The sequence below is a fragment of the Martes martes genome (assembly GCF_963455335.1).
Source record: "Martes martes genome assembly, chromosome: 6".
Lineage (NCBI taxonomy): Eukaryota > Metazoa > Chordata > Mammalia > Carnivora > Mustelidae > Martes > Martes martes.
The window spans coordinates 14868905-14881403 of NC_137893.1; the positions used below are offsets into that span (position 1 = coordinate 14868905).

General features: G+C 41.3%; 1 protein-coding gene across 1 annotated transcript in view; it reads right to left on the reverse strand.

Annotated features, from left to right (window-relative positions):
- Positions 1 to 12499, reverse strand: part of ESR1 (estrogen receptor 1) — a 284811-nt gene that overhangs the window by 216181 nt on the left and 56131 nt on the right. Inside the window, exon 4 of the mRNA XM_080805615.1 lies at positions 3379 to 3495. Coding sequence (XP_080661741.1) covers positions 3379 to 3495 — 117 coding nt within the window. The remainder of the gene's footprint in view (positions 1 to 3378; positions 3496 to 12499) is intronic.

Here is a 12499-nt window from a genome sequence, read left to right on the forward strand (position 1 = left end):
TGATCTAATTGCTATCCAGCCTGGTTAAGAAAGTGGATTCTTACACTGAAAAAGTAAAATAAAATTTAAAAAAAAGAAAGGAACTGGATTCTTACGAAACCAGTAGGAAATGTTATAAAGATTTATTTAGTCACTACTGTTTTTACAAAGTAATTTCAAACTTTATAGTTATATTTGTACTTCCGATTGTAAATTAAGTCTTTATTCAATGGGATTTGGAGAGTTGTTATACAAAGTGTCATGAGGTTATATGTGGTATTTCATGTTGTAGAAAATATAATAAATTACATTGTGTTAAGGGCAAATGCTTTATACATATAATTAAAATGAGATGTTTGCACAGCCTATAATTTTACAACTTTAAAGCTTGGCATAAAACTTACACACACATATATAAACTGCCAGAAATACACATGCTCTTATTATACGTAGACAGATACTGAATAACCACTGAGAAGTCTTTATGAGATAACTGGTATGTCCTGAATTTTGTTCCCCTCAAAATTCGTGTTGAAGCCTAACCCCAGTACCTTAGAATATGATATTTGGACACAGGGTCTTTAAAGAGATAACCAAGATCAAACGAGGTCACACAGGTGGGGCCCTATTCCAACAGGACTGGTGACCTTAGAAGAAAAAGGAAAAACACCAAGAATGTGTGAGTACAGGAAAAAACAAAAAAAAAAGGCCATGTGGGGACACAGTAAGAAGGTGACCATCTGTAAGCCAAGGAGAAGACCCTCAGATGAGACCAAACCTGCTGACACCCTGACCTTGGACTTCCCAGTCTCCAGAATTGTGAGAAAATAAATTTCTGTGGGTTAAGCCCCCCAATCTATAGTATTTTGATACAGCAGCTGTTATAGACTAAATTATTTCCCACCCAAATTCCTATGTTGAAGCCAGGCAGTGTGACTGTATTTGAAGATAAGGCCTCCATGAGAGTATTAAAGGTTAAACAAGGTTGTAAAGGTGGGATCCTAATCCAATAGGACCAGCACCCTTGTAAGAAGAGACACACACACGAGAGAATGCTCCCTCTATGTGTGTGCCCACAGAGAAAAGGACACACTGAAAAAGCAGTTATCTAAAAGCCTGGAAGACACGTCTTACCAGAAACTGGATTTTCCAACACCTTCGTCTTGCACTTTGAGCCTCCAGAACTGTGAGAAAATTGATTTCTGTTATTCAAGCCCCCCAGGCTGTAGACTTCGTTATGGCAGGCCAAGCAGACTGATACGGCAACAAACTAACACAGATACACATTTTAGTCATAAATACGCTTGTACAAGTGTATGCATGTACACACAGACTGCCTGGGTGTAGTCGGATTATCTAGAGTTCTATTTGAAAACAGTGGGAAGACTCTCATTTTGCCTCTGCATATTAAAATTTTTGTTAGATTAAAAACAAGTATGCATAATTTATATTTATATAGCCAGACTTTATTTGGATATAAATCAGGAAAAACAGAATTCTTTTGGGGGCACCTGGGTGGCTCAGTGGGTTAAGCCTCTGCCTTTGGCTTGGGTCATGGTCTCAGGGTCCTGGGATCGAGACCTGCATCAAGCCCCTCATCGGGCTCTCTGCTCAACAGGGAGCCTGCTTCCCCTCTCTCTCTGCCTGCCTCTCTGCCTACTTGTGATCTCTCTCTCTCTCAAATAAATAAATAAAATCTTCAAAAAAACCCAAAAACAATTCTTTTTATGAAGTGGGGTCAGCATATGGGTACCCTCAAAGGAAAAAATGCTTTGGACATATTCATGAGTTGATTATTTCAGCTTTCAGATAGAACCTAAGAGGCTGGGCTTAGACTACTTACAGTCATCAAAGAAGCACATTAAACTCGGACTCCGTTGATTCAAATTAAACTTTTTACATGCAGCTGTTATATTCCTGTCACTTTTCAAGTTACCTTAAGAAGCTTTTTGTGAGTTTAATTAAGCCTGACTAATTCTCTAACGGCGCAAAGAAAAATGAATTCCTTAAATATTTAATCCATTTATGACTCTAAGTGTCATTTTCTGAATGTGGCTGTTAAATTCTTGGAATTAATTACCCTTCAAGTTAAAGCTGCTTTTTCAGACATCCAAGACATATAGTCACACCTCACACAATGAGTAAATTCAATATTTCGTCTGTTCATCAAGAGAATTTATTCCAAATGCTGTATTTAAAATCCCACCCTGCAGGCTTATCTGTGATCAGAGAACTCAGGAATCTTTGACTGTAAACTTCCTTCCAACCAGATTATTGGTTCCCCTTCTGCTTCCCCTTTTAGCCAAGTATTACCAAGCTAAAGGCTAGCTGCTCTCCACCTGCACAACCACCTTTTTTTTTTTTCATTGTAACCCCCTTCTCCTTAATTCATGTTCAGTCCCCATCTCCTTCAAAAAGCTCTTCCCCCATTACAGTCAGCAGGCGATACAACACAATCCTAGGTCCCTCTCTCCCCTTTTATCCTCCTAAAACACTGAAAGCACCATGACTTTAGTTACACATTTTCTGTTTGTTCTCTCCCAGTATTTGGGAAGTTACCCAAGACTGGCATCTTACTCCTCAAGACTAGATCCCCAAAGAACACAAGGTCAGGCAACCACACCTACAGAGCAGGCAATACCCTCAGAACCAGACACTAGATTTCCGTAAAAGAAAACTGGAAAAATGGGTATGTGAGGAGACAGAAAACCGCACCTATGCACGCACGCGTTCATGCACGTGCACACACACGCTCATGCACGCGCACACACTCATGCACGTGCACACGCAGGCAGCCACAAAGATGGAGGCACGAAGCCCGAGTGTCTCCTGATCTGCTAGCGCTCCACAATCATTCCACTGCTCCCAGCCCCAGACTAGATGCCCAGGTTATGGGAGCTACGGGCTGACTCAATGTCTAAAGGAAAAAGCTGCCTCTTGATTGAAATTCAAATTCCCTGAGGGATGTTCAGAGATTGTTAGATCATAAATAAGATTTTTCTCTCTCACACTTAGGGAAAGCTTCGTCTCCGACATTGTTTTCTAGCATTAGCAATATAAACAGTCACTGAAAAGTATTTCTAGAATAATTCACCGGGCACTCTTCCTTTCCTTCCACCGCCACCTCCCACACACCTCTGATTTAAAATATAAGTATTTACATCTAAAATATAAAACACAAAATGGCATGTTAGAATCTCCAGTTCCAGGCACTTCCTATTAAAAAAAAATGTTATAAAAATACTTGTGTTGTAAAGAAAAATAGAAATAGGAATAAACAACTAATTTGAAGGGAAAACACGGCACTGCCACGGTCGTTGGGACCAAAGCAGCCAGCACAGGGGGCCAGGCAGGGACACCCTTTGCCCACGGGCGCTCTGCGTCGGGGGAGGTACCTACCGCCTTTCATCATGCCTACTTCATAGCACTTGCGGAGCCGGCAGGCCTGACAGCTCTTCCTTCTGTTCTTATCAATCGTGCACTGGTTGGTAGCTGGACACATGTAGTCATTATGTCCTATGAAAAGCAAAAGGACAAAATTAATATTATTTTAGGAAACGTAGCCAGTCCAAAGCTATAGGGAAGCCACTGGGGGAAAGTTTTCCTATCACTTACTTGGCCTGATTGTGCTACTACCTCCTCATACCATCCCTTTGCTGTCCTTCTCCAAGTCCGGGGGGGGGGGTTGGGGGGAGGGGTGGCGGGGCGGCTTAACTCTCCTAAACTTGATTTTTGCCTCAACCAACTGCTTCCGGAGTTCTTTGGGCAAATCACCTTCAGTTCATATGTCTTATACTTGAGGGCACAAGGCTCTATCTATTATACTCACACATTATCTTCAGCAAATAAGGCGCTTTTTTTTCCCTTTGACCCACACCACGAGCTAAAATTCTTGTTGGAACAACACTGTAAGAACTTTCATAGAGTTTTAAAGTGGCCTTTCTTAAATCAGAAATGAGAAAACCTTTAGGTAACTATTCAAACACAGCCCTGAACATCTACATTCCAGTTGGGGGCGGTGAGCTGGGATGGAAGCAAAGTTCAGTCCTCAGGTTGGTAAGTTAGTCCTTCACTTACTAGCTGGAGGAGGCTGCATAGGGTAGTTAACATCTCTAGGTCTCACCCCTCTCTCACCTGGAGAAAATAATGGCGCCCGCTATGTGGCACTATTCTAAGACTTCGATGTGAGAACACCTGTCAGGGTCTTATAAAAAACATTGTTGTCGCTACTGTTGCTTTATTATTGATCCTCTTTCTTTCACTTCTTGTTTACTGCGTCCTTCTTGCTCAAATGCCTTTTCTCATTCACGTTCATCACGTGCAACGGTGCCCCCCACAAAAGGTCTCTCTGGACCTCACGTCCCTCTCAGATTTTCATCTTACATCCCACGCTTCTTCTCAGTTCAGCTCCTCAGAAAGGTCGACACACTTGAGGTCTGCTCTTTCCTCACATCTGCTGCCTAGCTCAACCCACGCCTGGTTTCTACCTTAGCTGCCCCGCAAGAGCTGCTTAAATCCTTCCATCAAATGACCCCGATTGCTGAAGCCAACAGATATTTCCAGCCCGCATCATATTTGGCCTATCAGAGCATCCGACAATTCCTCCCTTCATCTCGAGACATGCTTTTCCCTTGGCTTCCATAATGCAGAACTCCCTTGGGCTCTTTCCACCCGTCGGGCTGTACCCGTCAGGCTGTGGCTTCCCAGTGTTATTTGCAGATTTCCTCCACCCAACATTAAGCTAGAGCAGGACAGGGCTCAGTGTCAGGCTCTTCTTATGACTCCAGATTTTCCCACAAGAGAATTTATTCCATGGCTCCGGCTTCCTCGGTCATAAACTGAGATGATTTGCAGAGTTGTCCTCCCAGCCCAACCCTCTTCTCTGAGTTCTGGGTACATATAGCCAACTGCCCACAAGACATTTCTGCTCTAAGATTTAGGTGTCACCTCCATTTCTTTATCCCTCAAAAGAAGTCTGGTTTCTAATGTGGGAAATGTTAAACTCCACAAATTAATAAATACTGGCATGTTTTTATGAAGAAGTTCATTTACAGAAGTCTAAATTCTTATGCCTGAATTTAGACTATGGAGATGATATGGACAATTATAAAATGTTTCCCATTCTCAAAAAAAAAAAAAAAAAAAAAGATGAGGAAATACTGCACCCTCTAATTCAGATCATCTGTGTCTCTGTTTCCAAGGGCAAGATGCGACACGTCCTGAAGTGTTCACTACAGAACTCTTTGTTCTTTATTCAATTTTAGGGTCAGTCTCAATTAGAATAGGGTGGAGTGGGACCTTAACAAGAAAGTCTGGTCTCATAAAACTTGCTTCGCCATCTTTAGGTATACATTATAAAAACTACCACATAAATAGGTTTCGGATCAAATGAACACGTTGCATTCTTCTTTTGCCTAATAGGAAGCAGCCAACTAGCCAGCAAAATTGTAAACTGACCATTTTAATAAGAGACCACACACTGCCTCAAATATCCAGGCACGATTTTTATGTTTCGAACTGCCCTTGTTAACGGGGACAAGCTGAGGAAATCATAGGACCAGAAACAAAATTTACCTGGGTAGACATTCACTTTAAGCAAAAGTTGCCGTCTTCTAACACCGCAAAGAAACTTTCAGTGTTTGGTCTCCTATGACGTTTATGTTGTACATACTGATTTATTTTACCTCTAAAAAAAACGCGTCTATGTTAAGTCTCAGAAGAAAACGGTCAAGAATCATTGAAACCGAAAATTAATTTTGATTCACTTTTCTCTCAAAAACCAGTTGTTTTGCAAGCCAGAGGATGGGATAACTGAATTAGATCAGAGGCCAACTGGTGAAAGGTTATGTTTGCATTCGTTATCACCGTAGATGTGTATCTTTATAGACCCAAGTGAAATTCCTGAGCTAACACGTTTAAATAGATAAAATACACTGGACTTGTGCAATTGAATTCACCCCTTAACAAGAAAGAAAAGAGATGCCCTGCAGAATCATGTTTGTAATGCAAACCTTTGGTGACAGAGTGGATTTTCTCCTGCTCTAACTACATTAAAATTTAGAATTGCTGAACCGGTAACAAGAAAAAATGAATAGGTACGGATTTGATGTACGATCGAAAGTTTAGTACCCTAACTAAATACCCTTAACAACTATTTAAAAGTCTTCACCTGATGTCAGAGAAGGGTAACAGCAGGGTAGTTTTTTGTTCTTTGAGCATAATAATTTTATCAAGGTGTGTTTTTGTTTGTTTGTTTGTTTGTTTGTTTTAAGTAGGCTCCACACTGGGCAGGGCTTAAACTCAGGACCCTGAGATCAAGACCTGGGCTGAGATCAAGAGTCAAATACTTAATCAACTGAGCCACCCAGGCACCCCAGCAGAGGTGTGTTATGAAAGCTACTGGAGCAATCAAAAAGTTAGTTGCTTTAAGAGGAAACTTCACTTTAAACTTTATTATTTGTTCTTGGGAAAACAATGCTTGTAAAAATCCTACCCTATTGAAGTAGAGCTAATTAAATGAAAAAAAAAAAAAACTCACACCAACTGTATGAATAAAATAGTGTTTTCACGGAAGACACTGAAGAACTCCATGTACCTGTGACCAGACCAGCTCCAACATGCCTTTCACACAGGCCTAGATGAAATGCAGAAGGCCAAAGCCAAGACGTGAGGCTCGGGTGACGTTTTGGAGAAATAATCACTATTTCGTTGCCCACCAAAAAAATAAAAAGAACACCTTCGGACTGATGTGGGGTCTGAATAACTGGGAGTTAAGAGGGAACGAATGAAACCTAAACAGAAAGCCTGAGGAGCAGAAACCACCAGGCCAACCCCCAGCTCCTGGGCCGGCAGATGGGCTCACATCGTACCCACAGTTCTCCGGGATTCTTTCTCTCATCTTTTTGTTTTACCCTTTTCTTCCTATTTTACCCTCTGTCAGTAGCAGGTGTTTTTGCATTGTTGCCAACACATAGAAAGATGACACTTGCTAGCTACAAAAATAATCAATGACCCATAGAGCTTCAAAAGAAATATAAAACATACCAAATGGAAACAAGTAGGGCAGGACTCGGAGAAAAGGAAGCCCTTGCGCACTGTGTTTGGTGAGAACGCAAACTGGTGCAGCCACTGTGGAAAACAGTATGGCGGTTCCTCAAGAAATTAAGAATAGAGCTACCCTATGATCTAATGTTTCTGGTACTGGGTCCTTAACAGAAGAAAACAAAATCATTAACTATACTACCATGTTCACAGCAGTATTATTCATAATTGCCAAGGCATGGAAACAACCTAAGTGTCTGTTGACAGATAAATGAAAAAAGGAAAGGTGGCATTTATGTATTCATATAAATATATTGGAATATTATTCAGTCTTAAAAAAGAAAGAAATCCTATTATTTGTGACAAAATGGATAAACCTGGAGGGCATTATGTTAAGTGAAATAAGCCAGACAGAGAAATAAATACTACATGGTGTCACTTGTGTGGAATCTTGAGACTAAGAAGGTCTAAGGCTCTGAGGTAGAACATGGTGACTAGAGCTGATGATACTTGTAATGTATCATGGAAATCTCCTCAGAAAGCAGAACTTAAATGTTCTCGCCACAAAAAAGTAAATACATGAGGTAATGGATGTGTTAACTAATTTACTGGAGGGTTTCCTTTCACAAAATACAGGTACACCAAATCATCACAATGAACACTTTCAATATCTTATAATGTGTCAATTATGCTTCAATAAAGCTGAAAAAAATAAAACAAGCAGTATCCTGAGAGAAACTTGGGTATCTTTCCTGTCGCCACACTTTTCTTTCAGCACGTTCTGGCAGTGCTTCATACCCATATACCTACCTGCCTACGGTCGGTCCATTTAGACTTGACTTTTTCATAGCCTCTTCAAGACGGATGTGTCCCAAACACAACCAACTGATGGTCGTCTTTCCTCACCAGTCTCTTCCCTTTTTTCAACCACGCCACAAAGCCTGAGACCTGGTGTTATTTCAAGACTCTCCACCCTCTTCCTCACTCGAACCCTCTCACACATGCACACACTGATCAAATCTATTATTTTTAAATTCTTTTTCAAAGAAAAATCAATTTTTCCCTGGGCCCACCACCCCTACCAGAATTCATACCCTCCCCAGCCCAGAATATCACAGCAGTCCACTAAGCCACCCCCTGCCTCCAGCCTTCCCCTGCCAACCATTCCCCACGGTGTTGCCAAGTGATTCTGCTAAAATCCTACACCACCAAGCCACTACCCTGCTTTACTATTCTGATGCTCCTCAAAGTTCTAAGGATAAAATCTAAATGCCTTAAAACAGCTTACCAAGCTGTTCCTTATCAGCCCAACCGCCTTTTCTGGCCTTACCTCTTACCACTCTCTAAGTTCTAACCATGTCCCATTCTAACATACTCTTCTCCTCCCCACCCCACCCCCGATTGCACACACCGTTCTTTCTTGTGGGAACACACTTCCCCTACTCTTAGCCCAAATGACTCCCATTAGTCTTTCAGGTGGGTCAGTCAACATAGCAAATCCTCTGGGGTTCCTCTCTGCCCCTCTGATGATGCCTAGCTTTTGTCCTATCACAGAGCTTACTACTTTGGACTTTAACTGCTCCTCAAAATCCCCAGGTGACTACAGGCTTGATAGCAGATGGACTACATCCATCTCATTTATCACCCTCTGTCCTGTGCCCAACACATTCTCAGGCACACAGTGGAGCTCAGCAAGTATTTGTTACCTGAACAAAATGGAGTTGCTAAAGCTTTATGTTGCACCCCCCAATCCCATCTGGAACACAGGCCTTTGGAGGGGGCAGGTTGGAGTCCTATAAAGGAAGTAATGACTGAGAAGATGATGACCCCAAAGCAATGGCTGCAATACCCAGACCCTAAAACTCAGGTCCACGAGAGCAAAACTTGGTCCTAAGAGAATTTGTTATGGAAATGAGAGTTCAAAATAGAGGATTTTCATTAGAAAATGAAGGATTAAAAATGTTCAAGGTAATGCCAATGGAAAAAAAAGACCAAAATATGCATTAATTGTCTCTGAGTATTAGAGAAGACAAGACAGAGAGAAGAGGCAAAAAAAAAAAAAAAAAAAAAAAAAAAAAAAAAAAAAACTTAAATTAGCTTTGCCAAATTCTTAGGGCTAGAGAAGGAGGAACAGGAGGAAAAGGAGCTCAAAGATTCTGGTAGCTTGTGTCAGGATGTCTCACAAGTTATTCTTATCATTAATCAAAAAGAGGATCTGATTTGGGAGTGGGGTGGGAAGAAGATGTGTAGAAAATTCTGAAACATGTTGTATTTGAGATTTCAGTAGCACACCAACAAGCAACTACCCAACAAACTATTATTAAAAATGTAGTCCCGAAGTCTGGGAGGCTTGTCAAAATGAAGTTGGAGATCATATGAGCCAGAAATTCCACTTCTGAGTATCTGCCCAAAAGAACGAAAAGCACAGACTCAAACAGATACTGGTACACCTATGTTCATAGCACCAGTATTCACAATAGCCAAGAGCTGGAAACAACTCGAATGCCCATTGACAGACAAATAGATTAAAAATATGGTAAGTACATAAAATGGAGCTTTATCCAGTCTTCAAAAGAAATAAAATTTGGGTACATGCTACAACATAGATGAACCTTGAAGACATGCTAAGGGAAATAAGCCAGACCCCAAAGGGCCAATATTGTCTGAGTCCACCTAGACGAAGGACCTAAAATAGTCAAATTCACAGAGACAGAAAATTGAATAGGAGTTATCAGGAGAGGCAGGAAGGGGGAAATGGGGAATTTATTGTGCAATGAGTATAGAGTTTCCATTTGGGATGATGAAAAAGTTCTGGAGATGGACATGGTGATAGTTGCACAACAATGTGAATGCACTTAATGCCACTAAATTAAAAATGATTAAAGTGGGAAATTTTACGTTATGTGTATTTTACTACAACTTTTTTAAATGAAGTTGGATATATAAGAAGCATCTCCATGAGGTGGGGTGGGGAAAGGAATCAAAGACATGAATTTTAAGTGGACCTATTCAGATTCCCTCTAAAAAAAAAAAATGCCCCTGGGGCCAGCAGTATTGGCCATGTGCTCACCACAGACCAGGCACCCTGCCAGGTGACTTTAGCTCTCTTTCTCATCTAAACATCACAATGGACAAGTCAGGTCATTGTAACTCCCATGTCATTCAAGCAGAAACTGAGACCCTCAAGAAACTAACTTGTTCAAGGTCACTTGGCTACGAGAGGCAGGTCCATGATCAAAGCCCAGGTCAGCCTCATTCACAAGTCCTGTTACTCCAGGAATAGCACCACAGGGCTGGTGACATAGAAAAGAACATGAGGGGCACCTGGGTGGCTCAGTGGGTTAAGCCTCTGCCTTCGGCTCAGGTCATGATCCCAGGGTCCTGGGATCGAGCCCCGCATCGGGCTCTCTGCTCAGCAGTGAGCCTGCTTCCCTTCCTCTCTCTCTCTGCCTGCCTCTCTGCCTACTTGTGATCTCTGTCTGTCAAATAAATAATAAATAAAATCTTTAAAAAAAAATGATACCTACCCCTAGCCAGTTGTTTAAATACTGTTACACTTTAAATTATAACAAAAACGCTTCTCCCTAATGTAATTACCATATTATAACATCAGGAGGGCATTTCAGAAGCAGCAATGAAATTATTTCCAGAACCTGTGATTCCTAAGACTCCCAAAGTTAAAGATATGCGAGATGAACCACATGAAATATATTCAGCAGTAGATAATGGCATATTTTATCAAAATCTCCCTGGAAGACCTTTCAGCACATTCCAACATAACATAGAGGAGAGAGTAGAAGGCAAGGTATTAGGGAAATAAATAAGGAATTTACTTTCTGTACAAGAACAACTGCAGTATTATGTTTGGAAATAAATTTTGACTCAGATATTAAAGTGAATATTCTCTGATTTACAGCCAGTGCAATGAGCCAAGCAAAATGAAATAAAATTTGGCTGCCTCCGTGAACACATTCCTAAAAATCCAGTGAGGACATTCAGTGTGCCATGATTTGAACTATTTCACAACCACATCTGTATGTCATGGCATGCAAATAAAAACGGCATGCCTCAATAATGCAGCCCGAATTACATTTTTACAGCTAGCCGATTCTGGCATATTTTAAGGGAAATAAAAAGATTATTTGCATCTAAGGATATTTTTAAAGGAAAAAATATTTAAAGGAATTCTAAGAAGGATAATTGTCCTGGAAAGTTTCTTTTTCTAAATGAAAATGAAGAGGAAATCCTCTATTTGCCCTTGTCAGACTCCAGTCTGCTAAAAATTTCGGCCAGGGCAACGACATGATCCCTTTTCCTTGTCCAGCCTTCCTTACCATCTGCAAAACCACAATTGTTTTAAGCACCTGGCCCAGGATCAAACCAACAGCTGCAATAAAGGAAAACATAATGAAATCAGTGACCACCATCTCACTGTAATACACCAGAGACAATGAACCACTTTCAGTAATGCCTCTGAAGGTTCAACAAATAAGCAAGGGCTGTTCTACAGCCCAGAAAAGGACTTTCTGAAATTGCTTCTTCTGGGACAATAGATAAGAATCACACAAAGGAGAGCAGTGTGACCACCAGTGTGAGTAGTTCAATGCCAGGCAGGCTTCAGCTCAACCTCCGGACCCCTCTCCTTTGGTCTGTTCGACTGTTTCCAGAGAGTTCCCCAAGCTTTCTCTCAACTTAGTGTCATTTAATGTCCAGACACTGGTGTCCAAAAGCAGTAGAAACTATTGCAATGTGTTCTTGTCCAAAGCCAGGGAAGCAAGGGGGAATGGAGGAGGAGGGGGGAAACAGAGCAAGAGGGCAAAACTCAGAGACCCTGAGCTGCATCGTGCTTACGTCCTGGACTCCACGGGTCACTAAGAAGCACAATGTCCCCCCAACACCCACTTCTGCACTCTCCGTGCGGGGCTTTCAGAGAGAAGGGAAAGGAGGTGTTTACTCGGATCTGATGTGGTGTGGAATATGAACGTCCTTTAAGCTTCTGGCCACCCAAATGTTCAATAAGGGGTTTCATCCTTCTTCAGGAGACCCCCAAATGAAGTCCCTCATGAAGTTCCTCCCAGGCATCCTGATTCTAGTCCTGAAAGAAGACGAAGGAGCTTCTGTTTCAATGGTCGAAAGACTCCTCCAGCATACTCGAAGAGGAATTCAGTCATTCTCTTTTTATCTTTAAGTCCATTTTGAAAATGAGGAAATCAGCCAAATGACAGTCTGTCAGACTTTGAAATAACCACCAGTCTATATTCTCAGCTTGAGTAACAATTCTACCAACCAGTAGAAACAAATGGGTTCATTCATTGTATCGCCAATGAACCATTACACAAGGGTTGTTTGATAAAAGTAAACCTACACGTAAAGACAACTGTTTTGTACTTACTTACCCTTATTTGCATGGTGAATTTCACCCAAAGTAGCACAGATACTCTCACATGTTTTCTTGTCCTTGTGGTTGGGGACAGTTTCG